This window comes from Hypanus sabinus, chromosome 21 (genome assembly GCF_030144855.1).
Source record: "Hypanus sabinus isolate sHypSab1 chromosome 21, sHypSab1.hap1, whole genome shotgun sequence".
In the NCBI taxonomy this organism is placed as follows: Eukaryota; Metazoa; Chordata; class Chondrichthyes; order Myliobatiformes; family Dasyatidae; genus Hypanus; species Hypanus sabinus.
The window spans coordinates 56,684,107-56,710,984 of NC_082726.1; the positions used below are offsets into that span (position 1 = coordinate 56,684,107).

Below are 26,878 nucleotides of genomic sequence, written 5' to 3' on the forward strand. Positions count from 1 at the left end.
GTGGAGGATCAGGGGCATCTTGGGGTCCAAGTCTATAGGACTCTCAAAGTAGCTGCGCAGGTTGACTCTGTGGTTAAGAAGGCTTATGGTGTATTGGCCTTCATCAATGGTGGAATTGAATTTAAGAGCCGAGAGGTAATGTTGCAGCTCTATAGGACCCTGGTCAGACCCCACTTGGAGTACTGTGCTCAGTTCTGGTCACCTCACTACAGGAAGGACATGGAAACCATAGAAAGGGTGCAGAGGAGACTTACAAGGACGTTGCCTGGATTGGGGAGCATGCATTATGAAAACAAGTTGGGTGAACTCGGGCTTTTCTCCTTGGAGTGATGGAGGATGGGAGGTGACCTGATAGAGGTGACCTGATAAGATGATGAGAGGCATTGATCATGTGGATAGTCAGAGGCTTTTTCCCAGAGCTGAAATGGCTGCCACAAGAGGGCACAGGTTTAAGGTGCTTGGGAGTAGGTACAGAGGAGATGCCAGGGGTATTTTTTTTACTCAGAGAGTGGTGAGTGCGTGGAATGAGCTGCTGGCAACATTGGTGGAGGCAGATATGATAGGGTCTTTTAAGAGACTTTTGGATAGGTACATGGAGCTTAGGAAAATAGAGGGCTATGGGTAAGGCTAGTAGTTTCTAAGGTAGGGATATGTTCAGCACAACTTTGTGGGCTGAAGGGTCTGTATTGTGCTGTAGGTTTTCTATCTTTCTATGGTCCTTCACAATCAACTGAGGGATAACTATCCTTGGGGTCCAATGCTAGAAAGGATGGGGGTTTGGAGGGTAGTTAGCCAATGAGCTCATGAGAGTTCTCAATCCAGCTCATTGTATGTTGCATTACCATGATTAGTTTGAGAGGTGGCAGCAGAGTCAATTGTATGGTTGTGTTGAGAAAATAAATATTACAGAAATTTAGTTTGTGAATGGGTAAGACAATTAACTTTTTTGAATGTATTTTTAGTGTGTGGATTTTACTGTGAAGGCCAGCCTTCCCATATGTCTTCTTGACACACAAATCCATTTTATCAGTTATTCTCTCCCCTATTTACCTGTCTCCTTTACCCTAGCCACCCACAACAGATGTAATTCACAATAACTAATTGCCAAATAGTAATCTAAGACCATAGCAATAGATAACAAATGCCTAAGCCTTTAATGTGGCCAAGGAAGTGGCCCAATTTTCCCAAGTTTAGAAGAATGAGGGGTAGCTCTTTGAAGTCTATGTAATATTGAAAGTCCTGAAGAAGGATCTTGGCCCAAAACGTCAACTGTTTGTTCACTTTCATAGATGCTGCCTGGCCTGCTGAGTTTCTCCAGCATTTTGTGTGCATTACTTTGGATTTACAACATCTGCAGAAATTCTTGTGTTTGTCAGATTGCAAGGTCTAGATGGAGTGGGTATTGAGAAGATGTTTCCAATAGTGGGGGAGTCTAGGACCAGAGAACACAGCCTCAAAGTATGCTCCTTTTGAAAGGAGATGAGGAGGAAGTTCTTTAGCCAGAGGGTAGTGAGTCTGTGGAATTCATTGTCACAGATGGCTTGTGAGGCTAAGCCTTCAGATATATTTAAAGTAGAGGTTGATATGTTCTTGATTAGTAAGGACTTTAAAAGTTATGGGGAGCAGGCAGGAGAATGAAGTTGAGAGGGATAAGAAATCAACCATGATTAAATGGCAGAGAAGACTAGGTGGACCAAATGGCCCAATTCTGCTCCTATGTCTTATGCACTTATGGACTATAATTTTAACTGTTTTTTTACTCCACACATTGCCTGAAGTGTTGAGTGTGTAATGCTTTGGTTAAGATTTCTACTGCATTGCTGTGAGGTATTTTTCTTTTAGCAATCTTCTGCAAAATTAATGTGTCCTGCCAGTAAGAGTGTTTAGGCTTCAGCTAAAGACAAGGTGTCATGTTTTCCAGCTTCAGAATGTTGCGTCAGCCATCAGAATTGCCTTGGTACATGTAACTTTCTGCTGCGTGGGATTCCATGGAACATTCGAGAGGGCTAGGTGGGATGAGATTTCTGAAGGGGCAGTCATCTGTTTTGGGTTCTTTTTGGTGGTGGCTGTGGAGCGGGGCACGAGGGAAGATGCATAATGCTGCTTGAAGGAGGAACCCCTTTGCAACAAGTGCTTTGTGAAGACGGGTTCCAAGGAGGAAGTGCCGATACTCCTGAGTTAGCCAATTCATTCGAGATAGTCTTCGAGAGTTGTTTGAACTGTGGCTGGTGTCTTTCACACAGACCACGGGTTCAGCTCATGAGTAAAGCTACTACTAGAGAAACGAGCTCCAACATTTATGTGCACATTCAACTGGCTTAACTATAATCGGCCCTTTTCTTTCTCTTTTCTTTTCCTGTTAACTGCTTGATAAAGTTGAAAAATTGGTAAATATCCTTTCTTTATAATTTTACGCTAGTGTATCTTCTGTTGTTTCTTGGCGACCAATATTTGTGTATGGGGCAGTATTTACACAGCATTTGCTACAATCGATGTTCCTTAATTGGAACATCCTAATTTCCCTGTTCGGTTGAACCTGAAATTGTACCTAGTCTAGACATATATTGTTTACGAAAGGTGGCCTTCTCACCACTGAGTTACGTGGTTGTTAGGAGAGTTAGCTAACGAGCCAAGATTGTATACGAGCCCTGTGAGAGGGTTGCAAGTATCCTAAACATTTTAAGTTTTTATAGAGTACAACCGGTCCATGCAACTAACACAGGTGAGAGGAGGCAGGATTCCCCTTGTGCCTTGATTGCCTTCACAGATCCTTTAAACATCAACATAGAGTCATACAGCACAGAAACAGGGTCTCTACTCAACCAAGACACCCCATCTAACATTTGCCAGTGTTTAACCTTCTAAACGTTCTTACTCATGTACCTGACCAAACATCTTGTAAAAGTTTTTCCTGTCTCAACCACTCCCTCTGGTAACTCATTCCATTTACATGCAGTACCATCCTCTGTGTAAAATATTTTCCCCTCAAGCTCCTACTAAATCTTTCCCTTCTCACCTTAAACCTATGCCCTCTATTTCTTAATTTCCTGGGAAAAAATATGTGTGTGCTCACACTCGTAATTTTATACCCATCTCTATGTGGGAGACCAAAGACAACTTGTGCTAAACCACAGATGAAGAAATGAGGACCCTGAACCACATCTGTGACACAATAGAGAAGATGGCCAAGGACAGACGGAGATGGAGAACCTTCATTGCTGGTCTAAAGAACAGTGGTGTAACAGACAACAATGTAATGAATAAGATCACTTCTCAGTCTCCTGCACTTTAAGGGATAATGTCCCAGCCTGTCCAATCCTTCCTATAACTCTGTCTTAAATATACATAAAGACTCGGCCTCTACAGATCCCTGTGGCAATGAATTCCACAGATTCGCCACTCTCTGGCTAAAGAAATTCCTCCTCATCTCCATTCTGCAAGGACGCCCCTCTATTCTGAGGCTGTGTCCTCTGGTCTGAGACTCTCCCACCAAAGGAAACATCCTCTCCACATCCACTCGATCGAGGCCTTTCACCATTCAATAGGTTTGAATGAGGTCACCCCTCATTCATTTGAATTCTAGTGCATACAGGCCCAGAGCCATCAAACATTTTTCTATGATGAGCCATTCAATCCTGGAATCATTTCCATGAACCTCCTTGGAAGGCCCTCCAGTTTCAGCACATTCTTTTAAGATACAGGGCCCAAAATTGCACACAATACTCCCAAGTGAGGCCTCATCAGTGCTTTATAAAGTCTCAACATTACATCCTTGCTTTTATTTTCTAGTCCTCTTGAAACGAATGCTAACATCACATTTGCCTTCCTCACCACCGACTCAACCTGCAAATTTACCTTTAGGGAATCCTGCATGAGGACCTCCAGGTCCACTTGCACCTCAGTTTTTTTTTTGTATTATCACTCCATTTAGAAAGTAGTCAATCACTTTGTTTCTTCTACCAAAGTGCATGACCATACAATTCCAGATATTTTATTCCATCTGGCACTTCTTTTCCCATTCTCCCAGTCTTTCTTAGTCCTGCTATAGCCTCTCTACTTCCTCAAAACTACCTGTCCATCTACCATTCTTCATATTGCCTGCAAACTTTGCAAAAAGGACATCAATTTCATCATCCAAATCATTAACATATAATATAAAATCAGCCCCAACACAGACCCTTGTGAAACACCTCTAGTCACCAGCAGCCAACCAGAAAAAGCTCCCATTATTCCCCATCCTTGCCTCCTGCCACTCAGCATGGAAAACCATGGGCTCCTAGCAACCTCATGTATGGCACCTTGTCAAAGGCCTTCTGAAAATCCAAGTACACAACATCCAGTTTTCTTCTGTGTATCCTGCATGTTATTTCTTCAAAGAATTCCAACAGATTTGTCTGGTAAGATTTTCCCTTGAGGATACCATGCTGACTATGGCCTTTTTTATTATATGCCTCCAAGTACCCTGTGACCTCATCCTTAATAATCAACTCAACATCTTCCCAACCACCAAGTCAGACTAACTGGCCTATCGTTTCTCTCTCTCTTTTTGAAGATCGGAGTGACATTTGCAATTTTCCATTCTTCTGGAAGCATTCCAGAATCTAGTGGTACTTGAAATATTATTACTGATGTTTCCAGTCTCTTCAGCCACCTCTTTCAGAACCCGGGGGGTGTACATCATCTGGTACAGGTGACTTATCTGCCTTCAGACCTTTAAGTTTCCCAAGAATCTTCTCTCTAGCAATGCTAACTTCATACACTTCATGACCCGGACACCTGGAACTTCTACCATACTGCTACTGTCTTCCACAGTGAAGACTGATTCAATTTGCCTGACATTTCTTTGTCCCCATTACTACCTCTCCAGCATCATTTTCCCACAGTCTCACATTCACTCTCACCTCTCTTTTACACTTTATGTATCTGAAGAAACTTTTGGTATCCTCTTTAATATTATTGGCTAGCTTACTTTTGTATCCCATCTTTACCTTCTTAATGACTTTTTTAATTGCCTTCTGTGGTTCTTAAAAATCTTCCCAATTCTCAAACTTCCCACTAATTTTTGTTCTATTGTATGCCCTCTCTTTGGCTTTTATGTTGGCTTTGACTTCTCTTGTTAGCCACCGTTGTGTCATCTTGGCTTTAGAATATTTCCTGTTTATGATCTATATATCCTGTGCCTTCCAAATTGCTTCCAGAAATTTTAGCTATTGCCACTCTGATGTCATCCCTGCCGGTATTCTTTTACAAAAAATTTGGCAACTCCTCTCTCATGCCTCTGTAATTCCCTTCACTCCACTGTAATACTGATGCATCTGACTTTAGCTTCACCTTCTTAGATTTCAGGGTGAATTCAATCACATCATGATCACTTTTTCCAAAAGGTTCTTTTACCTCACGCTCTCTAATCAATTCTAGTTCATTGCGCAACATCTAAACTGGAATAGCTGATCCCTACTGAGCTCAGCTGTGAGCTGCTCCATCTCGTACGTGTGGATGGTTGAGTAACAATAAACAAACTTGGTACATTCTTATCCAGCTACATCAAAATATGGTAAAGCATGCACAGCAGTCCATTAAATTCCTTAGCAATTTGAATTTAATAAATATGAAATGAAGACTTGCATCCGGCATAAGAGGAGACATTCATCACTTGATATGTACAGAGAGTCAGACATCGGTCCTGCATAGGCATTGCAACATGCACACGCATGCACACATACACAAAAATCAAGGCCTTTGATTTGTAAACCAATTCTCCCTGAGGTACAAGTTCTCATCCTTGTTTAGATGTTATGCCAGTATGGGGAAACTACTGTTATAAATGGAACATTGCCATGGAAAACTAGTTAGCCAATGCAATGCACAGCAGGCTGAAGAACTTTGCACAAATGTGTAAACTCGTCATCCACCCAATTAGTAACTGAAAAATTCAGAGTGCTAATAACTGAAAAGTAAATAATTTTAATACAAACACTAGATGCATAGCTAATGCTTAATTCAAGGATTAAAGAAATCTTTTGTCCTGTTTATTCCTGATTCAGAAGTGCCCTTTGGTCATCAGTAAACTTATTGGTGCATGTATGTGCAGCAAGAACAACAACAGAGTAGTCGTATGATTAAACATTTTTACTGAGTCAGGTTAGTAATGGTATTCACTGGACAACTTGCAGTGTGGGAGCGATGAAAGGGGCCCACGAGATGAAAGTCATGCGTGCTCGAAAGTCCACACGGAAGGGAGGAAGAGGCCTCCACCTGCAGCAGGCACAATCTATACACTGCGGATCAGTCGGCTGCACGCGTGCTTGCCACGTTCTCACCATCGATCTGATCGTTCACTGTAAAAAGCAATTGAAGTGCCCTTGCCTTGTGTCTACCGCTCATCATGGTCCTTGGCATATTGCTCGAGTAGGGGTAATACGAGGAACATATTGGCAACGTTTAGTTGCATCTCAATGAATGAATTGTGATGTAAATGATTCCTTCCTTTTGGCACATTCAAGATTCTCCAGTTTTGTACTTTCAGCCATTCAATCACAGAATGCCGCAGAAAAGTTGTTGGCATTTCAAGTCACTGTTTATAAAGCCCTCCCCAAGGATTTCAAACTTGAGTTCACTTTCGACGGCATTGTCCTTGCTAACAATACTTTGCTATAAGTTCACAAATAAAACCAGAAATGGTCCTTTTTTTTGTTCGTTAAATCAAAAACAACGTGACATTCTTAAGTTCTGCAAAATGTATCTACTACATTGCTGAACGAGCTTAGGGCTGCATGCCAAGCCTAGAAATAAACAGAGAAGGAGATTTATGTAAATACAGAGGTAAACACTTATTTAGTCACCTGCCATAAAACACAGAAAAATGTAATTAAACAACTCATGATGTTGTGGTGAACTAATTAAACCAAAAATTACAAACTAATTTAATCCCCTTTCCCCACTCAATGACAATTTTCCTTCCTTTACTGTATGTTTATACGCCTATCTAACAGTTATCTTAAACACTCCTCTGCTATCTCCTTCCACTACCGTGCTGGTGGCATATTCCAGGCTCTCACCACTCGGAGTAAAATAGGTGCCTCACCCACCTCCTTTGTACTTTCCCCCTCTAGTACATGGCGATGTCATCCTGGGAGAAAAATGCTGTCAGTGTATTCTATATATATTTCACATAAATTTATAAAATTATATCAGATCTCCCCTCAGCCTCTGCCGCTCGAGAGAAAACAGGTCCAGCTTGTCTAACTTTTCTTCACAGCAACGATCCTCCATTCCAAGCAGAATCCTGATAAGGTTCCTCTGCGCCCACTCCAAATCTCCACATCCTTCCTGTAATGAACTGATCAGAACTGAATGCCACACTCTAAATGTGGCCTAGCCAGAGTTTAGTAAAGGGGAAAGTTATCTTCCCGAGTCTTGAGTGCAGTGCCTCAACAAATGAAGCAAAGTGTGCAGTTCAGCCCCATCAACATGCGCAGCCACTTTTAGGGAGCCATGTATGTGGATCCCATGATTCCTCTGTTCGGCAATGCTGTCAGGATCCTGACATTAACCAAGTACTCCCCATCTGTGTTGGATCTTCCAAAGAGCAGCAACTCAGACTGGCCCAGATTAAGCACCATCTGCCACTCTTCTACACATCTCTGCAACTGATCTATATCCCGCTTCATGCTTTTATCTAACTTCAGTGCAATTCACAATGCCACCAAATCTTTATACGGTCTGCAAACTTATTGATCCACCCTAACAAAGTTTCATCCAAATCATTTGTATTTCTGACAGAGATTCCAGTACAAATCCCTGTGGCATACAACAAGTCACAGACCTTCACCCAGAAAAAGACCCATTCACTACTATGCTCCCTCTTCTCTCTCATATCCAACATCTTCATATCCTCCTTTTCTCTCATCCCGACTCAGAACACTGAAGGGAGAGAATTCCTCTCAACATTTGATTGTTTCATGAAGGATCTGTGGAAATCTCCTCTTCTTCCAAAAGAATATAAGCATTTATGGTATATACACACACAAATATAAAAAAGCTTCAGAAACATATGGAAAATTTAGACACAAAGCAACGGAGAATGTTTTATTTTGGTACATAAGCAATCTCTTTTTCCTGTGCTCTCTCATCCCTTTTCCCCTTCCTTCTCTCCCTGTCTTCTCAGATAAAGCTAAGAAGTCCCACACCTCCATTACTGCGAGCAGGGGAGGCCTTTCTAGTGTCCTCAACCAACACTTAAAGGCAAATAACCTCTCTGCTGTCCACTGGAGTTTGCTGTGCTCAAATTGGTTGCCACATTTCCAGTGTTACAACAGTAACCCAATGTGGTTTAGCAAATGTCCTGCCCTTTGGAACATTCTGAGTTGGTAAAGGTACTACAGAAATGCAAATTCTTTCTGGATCCACCTGATAAAGCAGAACAGATTCAATGGGCAAATTGCTTAATTCTGATCCTATGTTCTATGTCTTATGGCCTAAAACAAGATCCAATTCAAAACAGAAAATGTTTTAAACTCCTAAAAAGTCAGGTATCATCTGTAGAAAGAAAAAGGGTGAAAAATTCAGGTCCAAGATGCTTTGTAAAAACTCTCATGGAGAGCCTTGGACCTGAATCATTAATTCTTTCTCTCTCCGTAGATGCTCCTTGGCCAGTTAAGTGCTTGCTGTTCCTTCAGTTTGAAAATTTGCATAAACGTATTCTGATAGTACAATTCTCAGCTCTGACTTGATTAAACAATCCATAAAGTTAGCTTGAGAAGATGACATTTAGAACAAGTGTGCAATTTACCTCTCAGTTCCATGGATGCTCGTCATTAGGTTTAAACAGTCAAGTTCTGGTCTTCAATACTGCACTTTGTTTCCTGGGATGAACAGAAAGCAGAGCTTCTGAATTTTAGTAAGAAGAATCAGAAATACATTCAATGACCACCTGTACATTTGCATACCTGCTTGTTATTGTAAATATCTAATTAGCTAGTCATGTGACAGCACTTAAGGCATAAAACCATGGTTAAGAGGTTCAGTTGTTCTTCAGATCAAACATCAGAATAGATAAGAAATGTGATCTAAATTATTTTGACTGGTGGTGCCAGACTGGGTGGTTCGAGTATCTCAGAAACTGGTGATCTACTGTAATTTTCACAAGTCTCCAGACAACAGCTTACTGAGAATAGTGCGAAAACAAAAAAAAAACACATCCAGAGAGAGGCAGTTCTTTGGGCACAAATGCCTTGTTAATGAGAGAGGACAAGGAGAATGGCCAGACTGGTTCCAGGCAACAGTAACTCAAATAACCTCACATTACAACAGTGGTGTGCAGGAAAGCATCTCCGAATTCACAACACATTGAACCTTGAAGTGGATGGGCTGCAGAAGGAGACCACAAACATATATGAAGTACCTAATAAAGTGGCCACTGAGTGGATATTCCTAAGATTTTAGAAAAGTGGGGGGGGGGGGTTTATTAAAACATACAAGATCCACAACAGAGTAGGTGTTGAGATGTTTACACTGGTGGGAGAACCTCAAACGAGGAGCAGCACTGTAGCATAGCAGTTAATGCAACACTTTGCAGCAGTCAGTTGTACTGATTAGGGTTCAATTCCCACCACTGCCTGTAAGGAGTTTGGATGTTCCACCTGTGAACACGTGGGTTTCCTCATGGAACACCTCCCTGCCCCGTTACTAGAAAGAGAGCCTGTGGTATGTTGAATTGCCGGGTGATTTTATTATACCAGAGATACCACACACCCTGGCCACTCCCTGTTTGACCCGCTGCCGTCTAGCAAAAGGTTTAGGACACTAAAAGCCAGAACAAATAGACTGAGGAACAGCTTCTACCCCAGAGCTGTGGCCTCCATCACACCACTCCCACAGAACAATGACTGAAACTGTGAGCACACACAAGGACTCAAATACTTGCACTAACGGCACTTTGTGCATTAATGTGATATTCTGGTGCTGCTGCAACTTATTTTCTGCTACTTACCTAATACTGTTTTACTATCACTGTCTTGTTTTTATCTACTGCTTTGTTTGATTACCTGAGAGGAAGCCAAACAGAGTTTCATTGTACCCATGTTTAATGACAATATAGATCATTCAATTCAATTCAATTATATTGGTCTTTTTGGGGGGCTTTGCTATTGCTTGCTGGGTGGGTGGAGGGTGCTGATGCTTTTTACTGAAGTAAGTGTGGGAGGGGAGGGTTAATGCTTTGCTCCTGCTTGTGCTTGGGGGAGAGTAGGAGGGATTTGGGTTCCTAGTGTCTTTGCTGTCACTCATTCTCTGGGGTACCCTTCTGCTTTCAAGGATGTCTGCAAAGAACAAGAATTTCAGGCTGTATATTGTATACATTCTCTGATATTAAAAATGAAACCAGTGAACTATTGAACACTTCAGAGCTATGTGGGTTAAGGATGGTGAGTTGTGACAATGCTATGTTGGGCCTGGAAGCATGGCAATAAGACCACAAGACATAGGAGCAGAAATAGACCATTTGGGCCATCGAGTCTGTTCATGGCTGATCCCTTATTCCCTTCCTCCCTTCCTCAGCCCCACTCCCCGGCCTTCTCCCCGTAACCTTGATCTGGCCTTCACAGCTGCCTGTGGTAACAAATTCCACAATGCAACACACTCTGGCTAAAGAAATTTCTCTGCATCTCTGTATTAAATGCACACCTCTCTATCCTGAGGCTGTGCCCTCTTGTCCTAGACTCCCTCACCATGGGAAACATCCTTTCCACATCTACACTGTTTAGGACTTTCAACATTCAAAAGGTTTCATTGAGATCCACCCTCATCTTTCTAATTCCAGCGAGTACAGACCCAGGTTCCTCGAATGATAACCCTTTCATTCCTGCATTCATCCTTGTGAACCTCCTCGGAACCCACTCCAATGCCAGCATATCTTAGATGAGGAGCCCAAAACTGTTCACAATACTCAATGTGAGGCCTCACCACTGCCTTATAAAACCTCAGCATCACATCCTTGCTCTTGTATTCAAGTCCACTTGAAATGAATACTAAAATTGCATTTGCCTTCCTCACACTGACTCTACCTACAGTTAATCTTTAGGGTGTTCTGCACAGCGACTCTCAAGTCCTTTTGCATCCCAGATTTTTGGATTTTCTCCCTATTTAGAAAATAGTCTGCACCTTTATTTCTACCTCCAAAGTGCAAAACCATGCATTTTCCAACAATGTATTTCATTTGCCAATTTCTTGCCCATTCTCCTAATCTATCTACAAACCCCATTTCCAGAAAAGTTGGGATATTTTCCAAAATGCAATAAAAACAAAAATCTGTGATATATTAATTCACGTGAACCTTTATTTAACTGACAAAAGTACAAAGAAAAGATTTTCAATAGTTTTACTGACCAACTTAATTGTATTTTGTAAATATACACAAATTTAGAATTTGCTGGCTGCAACACACTCAACAAAAATTGGGACAGAGGCATGTTTACCATTGTGTTGCATCGCCTTTCCTTTTAATAACACTTTTTAATCATTTTGGAACTGGGGATACTAATTGTAGTAGATTTGCAATTGGAAATTTTGTCCATTCTTGCTTGATATAAGACTTCAGCTGCTCAACAGTCCGTGGTCTCCGTTGTCTGATTCTTCTCTACATGATGCGCCATACATTATCAATAGGAGATAGATCTGGACTGGCAGCAGGCCAGTCAAGCACACGCGCTCTCTGTCTACAAAGCCACACTGTTGTAGCCCGTGCAGAATGTGGTCTGGCATTGTCCTGCTGAAATAAGCATGGACGTCCCGGGAAGAGACTTCGCCTTGATGGCAACATATGTCTCTCTAAAATCCTAATATACGCCTCAGAGTCAATGGTACCTTCACATACATGCAACTCACCCATGCCGTGGGCACTGATGCACCCCCATACCATCACAGATGCTGGCTTTTGCACCTTTCACTGATAACAATCAGGATGGTCATTTTCATCTTTGGCACAGAGAACTCGACGCCCATTTTTTTCCAAAAACTAGCTGAAATGTGGACTCATCTGACCACACCACATGGTTCCACAGTCTTTCGGTCCATCTGGGTTGAGCTCGGGCACAGAAAACTCACTGGCTTTTCTGCATAGAGTTGATATATGAGTTCCTCCTTGCGTAATACAGTTTCAAGTTGCATTTCTGGATGCAGCGACGGACTGTGTTAAGTGACAATGGTTTTCCGAAGTACTCCCGAGCCCAGGTGGCTATAATTGTCACAGTAGCATGATGGTTTCTTAGGCAGTGCCGCCTGAGGGCTCGAAGATCACGTACATTCAATAGTGGTTTCCGATCTTGCCCTTTACGCACTGAGTTGTCTCTGAATTCTCTGAATCTTTTCACAATATTATGTACTGTAGATGTTGAAAGACCTAAATTCTCTGCAATCCTGCATTGGGAAATGTCCCTTTTGAACTGACTAACAATTCTCTCACGAATTTTGGCACAAAAGGGTGAGCCACGATCCATCCTTGACTGCAAAGACTGAGACTTTGATGGACGCTACTTTTATACCCAGTCATGATACCTCACCTGCTACCAATTAGCCTGCTTAATGTGGAGTCTTTCAAACCGGTGTTACTTGAATATTCTGTGCACTTTTCAATCCTATTTTAACTCTGTCCCAACTTTTGTTGAGTGTGTTGCAGCCATCAAATTCTAAATTTGTGTATATTTACAAAACACAATTAAGTTGGTCAGTAAAACTATTGAAAATCTTTTCTTTGTACTTTTGTCAGTTAAATAAGGGTTCATTTGAATTAACATAATTCAGATTTTTGTTTTTATTGCATTTTGGAAAATATCCCAACTTTTCTGGAAATGGCGTTTATAAGTCCTTCTGCAGCCTTCCTGTTTCCTCAACACTACCTACCTCCAATCAATCTTTGTATCATTTGCAAACTTGGCAACAAAGCCATCTATTCCATTATCCAAATCACTGATATACAGCATAAGGTTAAAAGCAGTCCCAGCACCAACCACTGGCAGCCAACCAGAAAGGGACCCTTTTGTTTCCATTTGCTACCTCCTCGCAATTAGCCATGCCAGTAACTGCTGACACTTGTGGGACTGCTCGGCACAATCCTCGCTAATTTGATTTGACTCGAACGACTCATTTCACCATATGTTTCATTTAAATCTTTAAAAATTATTTTAATCTTATGGTTAGAAGATTAGGAAGTTAAAGGTACACTGGAATTTCTCACAGAGGGTGGTGAACGTCCGGAATTCTTTACCCCTGCAGATTCAGGATCATAGTGTATCATAGGTATTTAAAGAGAACATACAGAACTTCCAGTAAGGAAGTTATTGAACCTATGACAATTAAAGAGGTGGAAGTACTGGCGCTTTTAAGAAATTTAAAAGTGGATAATTCTCCGGGTCCTGACAGGATATTCCCCAGAACCTTGAGGGAAGTTTGTGTAGAAATAGCAGGAGCTCTGACGGAGATCTTTAAGATGTCATTAGAAATGGGGATTGTGCTGGAGGATTGGCGTATTGCTCATGTGGTTCCATTGTTTAAAAAGGGTTCTAGAAGTAAGCCTAGCAATTATAGACCTGTCAGTTTGACATCAGTGGTGGGTAAATTAATGGAAAGTATTCTTAGAGATAGTATTTATAATTATCTGGATAGACAAGATCTGATTAGGAGTAGCCAGCATGGATTTGTGCGTGGAAGGTCATGTTTGACAAACCTTATTGAATTTTTTGAAGAAGTTATGAGGAATGTTGACGAGGGTAAGGCAGTGGATGTAGTCTATATGGACTTCAGCAAAGCCTTTGACAAAGTTCCACATGGAAGGTTAGTTAAGAAGGTTCAGTGGTTAGGTATTAATGCTGGAGTAATAAAATGGATTCAACAGTGGCTAGATGGGAGATGCCAGAGAGTAGTGGTGGATAATTGTTTATCGGGATGGAGGCCGGTGACTACCGGGGTGCCTCAGGGGTCTGTTTTGGGCCCAATGTTGTTTGTAATATACATAAATGATCTGGATGATGGGGTGGTAAATTGGATTAGTAAGTATGCCGATGATACTAAGGTAGGAGGTGTTGTGGATAATGAAGTGGGTTTTCAAAGCTTGCAGGGAGATTTATGCCGGTTAGAAGAATGGGCTGAACATTGGCAGATGGAGTTTAATGCTGAGAAGTGTGAGGTTCTATATTTTGGCAGGAATAATCCAAATAGAACATACAGGGTAAATGGTAGGGCATTGAGGGATGCAGAGGAACAGAGAGATCTAGGAATAACAGTGCATAGTTCCCTGAAGGTGGAGTCTCATGTAGATAGGGTGGTGAAGAAGGCTTTTGGAACGCTAGCCTTTATAAATCAAAGCATTGAGTACAGAAGTTGGAATGTAATGTTAAAATTGTACAAGGCATTGGTAAGGCCAAATTTAGAGTACTGTGTGCAGTTCTGGTCACCGAATTATAGGAAAGATATCAATAAATTAGAGAGAATGCAGAGACGATTTACTGGGATGTTACCTGGGTTTCAGCACTTAAGTTACAGAGAAAGGTTGAACAAGTTAGGTCTCTATTCATTGGAGCGTAGAAGGTTGAGGGGGGATTTGATCGAGGTATCTAAAATTTTGAGAGGGATAGATAGAGTTGACGTGAATAGGCTGTTTCCATTGAGAGTAGGGAAGATTCAAATGAGAGGACATGATTTGAGAGTTAGGGGGCAGAAGTTTAAGGGAAACACGAGGGGGTATTTCTTTACTCAGAGAGTGATAGCTGTGTGGAATGAGCTTCCTGTAGAAGTAGTAGAGGCCAGTTCAGTTGTGTCATTTAAGGTAAAATTGGATAGGTATATGGACAGGAAAGGAGTGGAGGGTTATGGGCTGAGTGCGGGTAGGTGGGACTAGGTGAGATTAAGAGTTTGGCATGGACTAGGAGGGCCGAGATGGCCTGTTTCCGTGCTGTGATTGTTATATGGTTATAACCAATTTTTTGAAAGACGAGGGAATTGAGGGCTGTGGTGATTGGTGCCATGAGGAGATGGATCCTGGGGCAGATCAAACATGATCTTATAAATCTTTTTGAATGGCGGGCATACTTGACTGGCTGACTGACTGATTCCTACTCCTGTTTCCTTATGTACTTAAGCTGAGGGTAAGTAACTGGCAGTATTGGCTTGGGACTGACTAGTTTACGAAGGTTAATAAAATGAGTCTGATTTACCATTCCAGCCCAGCAGCAAATGACCAAGTTAAATCTCAAAGATCATAAATAATAGCTACTTAAGACTTTTTACAATTTTGAATGTGAAACTGGGATTTGAGAGACTTTGATCTGAGGGATGAGATAATGAGATATTGGCTCATCAGTGAGCTGAGCTTTTAAACTTGTCTTAGAGGCAACGAAACGGAAGTGTCACAATGGGATTTGGAGGACCTTTCATTCTTTTTAAATCGGTGTAGGTATCAGTGCATTTCCAATCTTTATGATACATCATTAGATGCCCTTGAGTAAGTGGGCGTGAGTCACCTTCTCGAGCTGCTGCAGTCTTCCTGGAGAAGAGGGGTGGCACAGAAGCGTAGTGGGTAGTACAATGCTTCATAGTGCAGGCGACCCAGGTTCCGTTCCCGCTGCTGCCTCTGAGGAGTTTCTACGTTCTCCCTGTGACCCCATTGGTTTCCTTTGAGTTCTCGTGTTCCCTCCCACAGTCCAAAGACATACCAGATGGGAGGTTAATTTAATTGATCATGTAAATTGTCCTTTGATTAGGCTACCACTATATTGGAGGATTGCTTGGCAGAACCACTTGAAGGGCTGGAATGTCCTGCTCTCTGCTGAATCTCAATAAATAAACAAACAAGTTCTTTGCAAAGAGCAGCCCTCAACTGTCACCAAATGTGGCAAGAAAGATAGGACAGAAAGGGGAAAGGGAGGCATTTAAATCAAATTCAAAAGAGTGTTACAGGTACTAGGGTAGGCAGTGGATACGGAAGAGAGGAAACTGTGGACTAGGTTAAGGCTGGGGCACTGTGCACTAAACAAGACATTGAAAATGATAGGGAAACACCAGACAGGTTTGTACAAGGAATGTCAGGAAGAGGAGTCAGTAGAACATGTAATTCTGAGTTGCAGGAAGTATGGGATACAGAGAGAGATGATGAGAATTAATCTAAGGGAATTGGGGGTGCAGGAATTCACATTGAAAGGATTACTGGGCATGGGTGAGAGCACAGGTCAGGGTGTTTTTAGCTTTCTTAAGTGATACAGGGTTTTTTTATAGGATATGATGGATAAGCAGGAATAGGGTACTAGGATGGCTAAAGATGGGAGGATAAAGTGTAGGTTAGGGTATGTGTGTGTGTGTGAGCGGGTGAAGGGATTTAGAATGAAAGTCTATCATCTGATCTACACTCCGGAGCAGAAGGTGGTGGTAATGCACCATTAAGCTGGATGCAAACCTCTGTAAAACTCGAAGAAGAACTGTCACCACAGATTCTGTCGCCAACGTAGCATGCCCACAAATGATCACCAAAACAACGCAGAGCACAGCAAGTAACAACATAACAACAGCTAAATGCCCCATCTCTGTCCCACCCACTCACACATATACAATGTCCTTTAACCCCAAGACAGTCCATGTTGGAGAAGCAGCAGCAGGGTTTAGACCCATTGACGCTGAAGGAACAATGATGTACTTTCAAGTATAGATTGGAAGGAGATTTTCTGTCAGTTGTGTTCCCTTGACTTCCAGACAGAAGAGCTTTCACATTCTGAAAAATTGTTGGTGGGTGTGTGTAAATTATAGAGGCTGTGTTGTGGACCTTGTTTTGTTCTGTGATGTACGTGTATACAGTTGAACGACAATAAACCTTGAATTTGAATATGAAAGATCTGGCTCCAAGCAGATGGGAAGACAGTGTGTAGTCACGGAGAGTACATGCAGGGTTTTAGGGCAAATTCAAGCAGGTTTTAACCACTTAGGTTAGATGTAAGTAGAACTAGAAGCCATGGGTTAAGGGTGAAAGGTGAAATGCTTAAAGAGAACATGAAGGGGAACTTCTTCACACACAGAGTGGTAAGAGTGTGGAACGAGCTGCCAGGGCAAGTGATTGGCGGGGGAGTCAATTTCAATGTCTAATGCAAGATTTCCTAAGCTGCGGTCTAAGGACCCCTCGCATAATGGTATTGGCTCATGGCACAAAAATCTTTGGGAGCGCCGATCCAAGAGAATTTTGACTGGTATCTGGATAAGAGGGTATGGAGGGCTATGGTCTGGGTGCAGCTCGATGGGACTAGGCAGATTGATAGTTTAACATGGACAAGAGGGGCCGAAGGTCCTGTTTTTGTGCTGTAGTATTCTATGACTCTAATTGTTAAAGCAAACACTCATCTGATATACAAAATCTGTGGAGTTAGGATGCCAAGGAGAACACCAGTCTTTCCACAGTCTGGCAGATGTTCCTTCTTCAAACACTACCAAAATGTCCCAAACTAAAGGATGCAAAACTGGGCTGAGAAATAGCGGATGGAGTTCAACCTAGATAAGTGTGAGGTGGTTCATTTTGCAGGTCAAATATGATGGCAGAATATAGTATTAATGGTAATACTCTTGGCAGTGTGGAGGATCAGAGGAATCTTGAGATCTGAGTCCTAAGGACACTCAAAACTGCTGCGCAGGTTGACTCAGTGGTTAAGAAGGCATACAGTGTATTGGTCTTCATCAATCATGGAATTGAGTTTAAGAGCCGAGAGGTAATGTTGCAGCTATATAGGACCCTGGTCAGACCCCACTTGGAGTACTGTGCTCAGTTCTGGTCACCTCACTACAGGAAGGATGTGGAAACTATAGAAAAGGTGCAGAGGAGATTCACAAGGATGTTGCCTGGATTGGGGAGCATGCCATATGAGAATAGGTTGAGTGAAGTTGGCCTTTTCTCCTTGCAGTAGCAGAGGATGAGAGGTGACCTGATAGAGGTGTATAAAGTAATGAGAGGCATTGATCATGTGGATAGTCAGAGGTTTTTCCCCAGGGCTGAAATGGCTAACACCAGAGGGCACAGTTTTAAGGTGCTTGGAAGTAGGTACAGAGAGATGTCAGGGGTAAGTTTTTTTTAAAATGCTGAGTGATGAGTGTGTGGAATGGGCTGCCAGTGACAGTGGTGGAAAAGGATATGATAGGGTCTTTTAAGAGACTCCTGGATAGGTACATGGAGCTTAGAAAAATAGAGGGCTATGGGTAGAGTGTTGGCACGTAGCCTAGTGGATAAGGCATCAGTCTAGTGATCTGAAGGTCACTGGTTTGAGCCTCAGCTGAGGCAGCACGTTGTGTCCTTGAGCAAGACACTTAACAACATGTTGCTCTGTGTTGACACTGGTGCCAAGCTGCTTGGGTCCTAGTGCCCTTCCCTTGGACAACATCGGTGGCGTGGAGAGGGGAAGGCCTGCAGCTTGGGCAACTGCCGGTCTCCCATACAACCCTGCCCAAGCCTGTGCCCTGGAAACCTTCCAAGGTGCAAATCCATGGTCTCACGAGACTAACGGATGCCTAAATGGGTAACTTCTAGCTTCTAACTTCTGACCCTAGGTAACATCTAAAGTAAGTACTTGTTAGGCACAGCATTGTGTGCCGAAGGGCCCGTATTGTGCTGAAGGTTTTCTATGTTCTATATTCTAACTGCTTCCCCCACCCCCTCACAAATGCTGACTGACCTGCACCCAGTGACAGCACTTCCTGCTTTTAATCAAAATGGAAAGGGGTGCTCTGAGGGACGGAAACAATGAAAGAGAGAGATGGGTGTAGACCATGGACAGAGCCCTTTTAAAGCATTCAGCATGGACTCGAAGGCCCTGTTCCTGTGCTATAGTGCTCGAAGTCTGGGTTGCCACAGATCATTTTGCAGATAGCACAGCCTCTGGCAGTTTTCTTTGCAAAGAGCAGGGAGTGCTATTGATTCAGCTATTTGTCATGTTGGTCATCCACCCCTTTCAACCAGCCACAGGGTATAACTATACGGTCACACTTGAAGGATGAGGAGGTTGGATCGAGACTCACTTTGGGAACAAAGGTAACTTTTTTGGGAGACAAAGAGGGAAATTGTACGTTCAGTAATGGGAGGTCAAATGTGAGGGGAAAGGACACAGCAAACAGCAGGATCGCTGATGTGCAGAATGATCCTGGGATGTACAGTAAGCCTATTGACAGACAGACATACTTTATTGATCCCGAGGGAAATTGGGTTTTGTTACAGTTGCACCAACCAAGAATAGTGAAGAAATATAGCAATATAAAACCATAAATAATTACGTAATAATAAGTTAATCATGCCAAATGGAAATAAGTCCAGGATCAGCCTTTTGGCCCAGGGTGTCTGACACACCGAGGGAGGAGTTGTAAAGTTTGATGGCCACAGGCAGGAATGACTTCCTATGATGCTCAGTGTTGCATCTCGGTGGAATGAGTCTCTGGCTGAATGTACTCCTGCACCTAACCGGTACATTATGGAGTGGATGGGAGACATTGTCCAAGATGGCATGCAACTTGGACAGCATCCTCTTTTCAGACACCATTGCTTTTCATTGCTTCCTGAAAGAGAAATTGATAAAGACGGCATATGGCATGCTGGCCTTCATCAGTCAGGGCTGAGAATACAAGGCATTATTCAGGCAGATTCCCCTTCCTTTCCAGTCTTGAACCTGGGTCTTGGCCAGAAACTCGGCTGTTTACTCTTTTCCATATATGCTCCCTGACCTGCAGAGATCCTCCAGCATTGTTTGTGGATGTTGCTTTGAATTTAAAAGTCAGAGTCATATTGCAGCTATATTGCAGCTGTGGTTAGGCCACACTTGGAGTAATGTGTGCATTCCTTGTCACTCCAGTGCCAGGAAGAATGTGGAGGCTTTGGAGAGGGTGCAGAAGAGGTTTGCTATGATTCTGCCTGATTCAGAGGTACAAGGAGAGGTTGGACAGATTTGGATTAGAGGCTACAGTCTAGAGGTTTGGACAGACTTAGTTAAATTTTTCTCTGGAGCATCGGAGAGTGAGGCAAGATCTGATAAAAGCTGATAAGCTGATATACTGGACAGTCAAAATCTTTCTCCCAAGACAGAAACATCAAAACCAGGGCATGAATTTATGTTGAGAAGGGGAAAGACTAAAGGAGATGTATGGGGGTAAATGTATTTTTAACATAGAGAATAGAAGGTTCTTAGAGCAGGGATGGTAGTGGGTGAAGATGTTCTCTAAGGGGCACATAGGTATGTAGGGAATGGAGAGCGATGGTTCAGGAGCAGGCAGAGCTTTACTGGAATTTGGGATCATGGTTGTCGCAGACATTAAGAGCCCGTTTCTGTGCTGTACTGTTTTGTCCACCTATTGATATCTCTCATAATTTTATAAACTTGGTCTTGCCTCGCCCTCGAATGCTGCAGAGAAAATAATACAGCCAAGTCCATCCAAGCTTATACCCTGTAGCCTCTAAACCAGACAGAATAATGTTTCTATCAGAAACTCCTTTTTAACTCACCTTTAAACAGATAGTGTTTGCATAATTATCTGCGAAGTATTGGTTAATGATGCCACCGCTCACTTCATCCATATCATCATCTTCTCCATTCAGCATGAAGAATGCCCTCACTTTCTCTGGGATGAAGTGATCCATAACTATCACAAGTACTCCGAGAATGAAGCACAGCAAAGCTATATTAAGGAGAAGGAACCAGTTATTTAGTTGACCTCCGCAGAAGATATTATGGCACAGACAGATTTACCCACAGCTCCCCCCCAAAGTGAATGCAATGCAGGAAAGTAAGATCACTCCAACTTCCATATTGTCAATCTATCCGAATGTCTGCTCGTGACATGTCCTCCCCTGCCTCCTGAATCCACACTCACTGGGCAAAGCATACTCAAAGTCTCATCCTGCACCTTGCTGCGCAGTTACAGAACTAGTTAGGACACCACTTTGTACAGTGGAAAGTATTGTGACTGGTTGCTTGAATAGAGGCACTAATGCACACGATCAGGCAAAAGTCATGCCCTCTTCTCATTACCATCAGGAAGGATTCTGCAGACACACGCTCAACATTTTAGGAACAGCTTCTCCCCTTCCACTATTAGATTATTATTTTTCTCTCATTTTGCACGAATTATTTAATTGTCTACACCCTGTTGCCACTTTATTAGGTATGTCTGTACACCTGCTCGTTAATGGAAATGTCTAATCAGCTAATCACGTGGCAGTAACTCAATGCAAATACCTAATCAGCCAATCATGTGGTAGCAACACATGCAGACCTGGTCAAGTGGTTCAGTTGTTGTTCAGACCAAACATCAGAATGGGGAGCAAGTGTGATATAAATGATTTTGACCGTGGAATGATTCTCTGTGCCTCATGGGGTGGTTTGAGTATCTCAGAGACTGCTGATCTGGGAATTCCATACACAGCAGACTCTGGACTTGAAAGAAAATGGTGCAGAAAACAAATGCATCTAGTGAGAGGCATGTGTGCTGAATGCCCTGTTAATGCCTTGTGTTTTATATCATTGATAATAAATCAGATTCTGTTTCTGACAATGTTCTTCATACACATGCTTGGTGGGAAGCCCTGGTAAATAGGCCTGTTCCAGAACACCTGTTCTGGCACAAATTAATCTCTTTCTTTCTCAAGGTCAACCCAGTGCTATTCTTGTCAACCATTAGGTCCTTGAACCAATCTGCACAATTGCTACGACTACCTCATTTTAGCAACATTATGACCACTTTGACTGCTTTGGACTACAACAGACTGATTTTGTTTTAATTGTCTCCTTTCTGGTAAAAATGGCATATTATTTACATTTTATTTACATTTTTCTTCTGAATGCTGCTTATATGACTGCATGTGCCTGTGATGTTGCTGCATGTAAATCTTTCATTGCACCCATGCCTGGATGTACTTGTCCATATGACAATAAACTTGACATTGACGTTATGTATTACTTGCGTTTGATATTACAACATGGAATTGCACTGCTCACCAGTTGCCAAAGTCAACCAGAAAGAAACGCTCAGACTGGTCTTCAAAGTTGCTGGACCAAAATGAATGAGGCATGGAGGAACATTGCGGGTGGTGGCAAATGCGATGACTCCAAACATCATGAATGTAGATGTGACCAGGGTCATATACGCTCCATACACAATTGTCGACATGGAAAAGAGAACATTGGAGATGACCCAGGAACAAAATGCTACCCTGGAGTAGAAAGGAGAAAAAAAGACAAATTTAGATCTACAACTAAGGTTTCTCAACTGTTAAAATTCACTTTGGTTAATGAGGTAGATTTTCCAGTTTTAGTAAGTCACAATGAAATATCAGTCTGATGAAATAAGAGCCGCTTATAGTGTTCCAAAGATTGCATTGATAGTTCAAATTATTTTGAAATCACTAAACTGTTCTCTAAGTTGCTAAAAATTTGAAATTGATATTCGTTGTTAAAGACAAAGTCAAATTCAAAATAAATTTATTATCAAAGTACATGCAGAATGTGTCACCATATATGACCTTGAAATTCATTTGCTGAATGTAGAATTTTCTGAATGAAATTTGTTGAGTGAGGTGTGATTGAATTTTTAGAACACAGTGAGTTGTAACTGTGATAACTTCAGAGTTCTAACTTTGAAAATTAACAATTCCTTGTTAGCTCAGGTTCTATTGTGCCTGGACGTAACAAGACACAAGAGATTCTGCAGAGGCTAGAAATCTTGAGCAACACACAAGAAAGACAGACAGAGAAAGTGAGGAGAAAAGGCAGAGAAAGCGAGGGGAAAAGACAGAGACAGAAGCAAAGAAAAAAATAAAGATTTGCTTTATTTATCACATGTACATTGAAATGCAATGTTTGTGTTGAATCAAATCAGCGATGATTGTGCTGGACAAGAGTCACCACTCTTCCAGCGCCAACACAACACGCCCACAACTCACTAACCCTAACCATACATCTTTGGAATATGGGAGGAAACTGGAGCACCCGGAGGAAACCCACACGGTCATGGGAAGAATGTACAAACTCATTACAGACACCGGTGCAAATAACATGCTGAGTTCCTCCAGCATTTTGTGTGTGCTCCGGGACATAACAATCCTGATATATCAAAACTTGAATGTTTATGAAGTTAGTTTTAAAATGTTGGACACTTTGCTTTTAGTTTCCATTATTGGATGTATTGAGCTCTTTAGCCAGAGCAGTGAACTCACAAACTCCCATCTATTACTAACAATGGTGAGAATTATCAAGAAAGAGGAAATCAACATCTTAGTAATAATCAGATCTTTGACTGCAGTTTCCTTTCAGATCCTTTAGGTGTGAGCCTAAATTTTGGATTTATGTTTTTTTCCACAGTGACTAAGATTGGCCTGTAAGTAGCTATGTGCTTTCTGTTATCCTGTCAGCTGTTCTGTTTTCATTTTCATGGTTTTATCAGTGAGTGGGAAGGAAAAGGACATGTCATGTTGATTAAAATAGGATATTATCTTATGTTGAAATGTCACAGACACCATTTGCAGTATTTGTCATGAACAAATATTGTTCTATATTTTATAGCTGTTGTTGGCAAGCTCCATTTGTTGACCAACATGGAGTCATAGAGCTCTATAGCACAGAAGGAGGCCCTTTGGTACATCTAGGTCATGCTGACCCGTTAATCTGCCTACACCTGGACCATAGCCCTCCATACACACTCCATTCATGTATCTGCCCAAATTTCTACTGAACATTGCAGTCAAGCCTGCATCCACCACTTCCACTAGCATCTTGTTCCACCCTCTGAGTGAAGTTCTCCCTCATGTTCCCTTTAAAGGTTCACCTTTCACCTGGCCTCAGTGGAAAATGACAGCTGGCATTTACCCTATCTATGCCCCTCATAATTGTGAATACCTCTATCAAATTTCCCCTCATTCCCAACACAGTGATCACGTTGTTGGTCATTAACCTGATGCTTCCCTTCAGTAATTTAGAGGTAGCTGTGAGAGTGTAGTGGTTAAGCTGATGAGATAGCAATTGAATTCCGGACGACTGATCCAAGTGTATCAGTTTGAACCTCATCAAAGCAGTGAAATTCAAATTCAAATATCTTGATAAATTCAGAATCTTTTACACAAGCAAATGTCCTTAGCGATAATTGTGAAAATATTCGAATGTTGTAAAACCCAAATAGTTCACTGATATTGGATAATTATTATTTTCTCAGCTCAAGCTGGTGAAACCTGAGGTACGAACATAGCCAAGCATGCTCATTTCTCAATTGCTAGGAACTTTCACACTATTCTAGTTATGTTTAGTATACTGGCTTTCTGAAGGTTTACACTGATATTGCTGTGTAGCCCAACTTGTTTCATGCTATTGTGAAGTGCCTTGGGATGACACCACTTGTAAATATTATGATTGGGACAAGTAAGTTGCTTTTGCTGGTTTATCCTGTATTATTATACCCATATGGTTATTATGGATTGTCCTATCTGTAATAATGAATCAGCTGTAATATAATGTGTGGGTTTCTGACTCTAAAACTGGATCAGGCTTGTAAGGCATGATTTCTTTTATGAGTTTGTATTCTAAAGCAAGATTTTGGTGAATGATGTTTACCACTTGATTGTGCCTGTGTAAGGAATTAGATTGAGTTAAACTGCTACAGGATCCTGCAATGTGTTGGATTGTTTCTGTTTTTCTCTTGGCATTTTCTGCATTTATCATCTTGAATTTGTTTGTCTTTTATTATGTATATTTGATATATTTGATATTTTGTTGTTATTATTATTATTGGTTTATTCTATTGGTACTTAGGCCACATGGTGTTGTGCAAACATTTTAACCTACCCCAAGATCAATCTACCCCTTCCCTCTCACATAGCCCTCCATTTTCCAGTCTTCCATGTACTGAGATGCAGCATAAGAAGCTTTTGTTCTGTATGCCAAGCAGCCACATCATCCCATAAACCTGGAAGGCAAGATGTCCCGACCAAGCTCCACTATTCATAAATGGTCAGGTTGTCATAAGGGGGGCATTGGGAGCAGACCCAAAAGCAAGACACAGACACTGAACTACCAGGACCAGGGCTAGGCATGAGAAGGAAGCAAGGGAAGTGAGGAAGAAAGGATGCTGGACATGACACAGGTCCCGGACGAGACAAGGATTCTGGGCCTGGGCTAGGACTTGATGAGGATAGTGAAACCAGGACATGGAACTGGGAACTAGGAGCCTGGGCTTGGACTCCGAGCCAGAGACTGGACAAGGACCCAGAACCTGGGTCTTGACTCGGGCTCGGACTTCAGAACCAGGTGAGGACAAGACGTGGCTACAGGACGAGGAGAGGCACAGGACTGGACGTGAGACTCATGGACAGGACAAGGAACCCCAGCACAGGATGAGGGAATCCCAGCACTGGCTGGGCAAGGTGAGGCACATGGACAAGACAAGAACACAAAGCCGTGGCTAGGACAGGACCGCAGAACCTTGGACGAGGGAGAGACAGGAATGCAGAGCCCTGGGTTGAGGGAGAGACAGGAACATGGAACACCGAGCCAGGACCCCTCCTTGGTTACAGGATGTAGGGCTGGGACTCATTACACAGAACGCTGAGCACAACAAGACAGTTCCCAACACTAGATACCAGCAAATGGTCAGACCTACCTAGTGAAGGTGTGGACACGGAGAGGCAGTTCCCAACACCAGGTAGCGGCAAAACGGCCAGACCTACCTAGCGAAGGTGTGGACACTGACAGATAGTTCCAAACAGGGCAAGGCTCCAGGCAGGAAGGGAGACAGACAGGAGGATCCAGCAGCCCAAGGCTGAATCCTGAAGCTATTTATGAAGCCGGCCTGACCAAGAATCAGCAGCCTCAACAGAAACTGGGGAAACCCAGAAAACCTGGAATAAGGAACATGGACCAGACCGGGAACCGGAATGCAGATTTCACGGACTGGACCACGATACAGGTAATGTGAAAGGGTCTCCAATTTCATGTTTTTGGAGATGAACATCACCAAAGAGCTGAATAATGCTACGCCCTGGTTTGCCAATGGCCTCTGAATGTAATAGACTGTTACATAGCGATATTATTTATTTAAATTAATCTGTACCGCATGCATTGTAAAAAATTGTTTTTGCACGGACCGGAGTAGCGCCGTATCTCGTTGTTTTGAACAATGACTATAAAGTTCTATTCTATTCCATGTAAGCACATTGAGGTAGGAAAAAGAAAACACAATGCAAAATATAGTGTTCCAGCTACTTAGAAAACACAATGCATGTAGACAAAAGAAGTGCAGGGGCCATGTTGTGGTAGATTGGGAGATCAAGAGTTCATCCTTTAGGTATGAAGGGTCTGCTGAAAAGACTGTTAACAGTGAGACAGAAACTGTCCTTGAGTCTGCTGGCTTGTTTTCTCAAGCTTTCGTATCTTCTGACCAATGGAAGAGAGGAGAGGAGAGAAGGACTGGGGTGAGAGGGGACCTTAATCATATTAGTTGCTCTCCTGAGACAGTGGGAATGTTAGATGGAGTCAACGGAGGGGAGACTGTTTTCTGACCTTACCTAGCTTGCTTTACATGTGAACATGAGAGATTTGGCAGACACAGGTGTTATGAATGCACCACAGCTCTGAGTGGCCAAAGGGGCGAGGGAGCCCCCTCCTTTGTGAGAATCGCAAGAGCATTATTGGGTTGGGTCAGAGGACCCAGGAAATGAGAGAGAGAGACATGGCCATTGTCTCCTGGAGACAACGTTTATGGATTGGAGACTATACTACGTGCAAGCCCTCGGGCAAAGTGGGCTGGTTGAGAGAGAGATCGCATCACCCCAACCATATTGACATCTACTACCCTGCGAGTTAAGATAAAAGAGGGGCAGTAGGGACAGCCC

The 26,878-nt window shown here is 42.4% G+C and overlaps 1 protein-coding gene across 2 annotated transcripts in view; it reads right to left on the reverse strand.

Moving 5' to 3' along the window:
• Positions 1 to 5,640: 5,640 nt before the first annotated feature.
• The window catches only part of duox2 (dual oxidase 2), a 35,401-nt gene continuing 14,163 nt past the window's right edge, over positions 5,641 to 26,878 (reverse strand). For both annotated transcript variants that reach the window (XM_059946614.1, XM_059946615.1), the window contains exons 6-9: positions 21,999 to 22,213; positions 20,507 to 20,679; positions 8,792 to 8,864; positions 5,641 to 6,782 (exon numbers count right to left, since the gene is read on the reverse strand). In XM_059946614.1, coding sequence (XP_059802597.1) covers positions 8,823 to 8,864; positions 20,507 to 20,679; positions 21,999 to 22,213 — 430 coding nt within the window. In that variant the 3' untranslated portion in view covers positions 5,641 to 6,782; positions 8,792 to 8,822. The remainder of the gene's footprint in view (positions 6,783 to 8,791; positions 8,865 to 20,506; positions 20,680 to 21,998; positions 22,214 to 26,878) is intronic.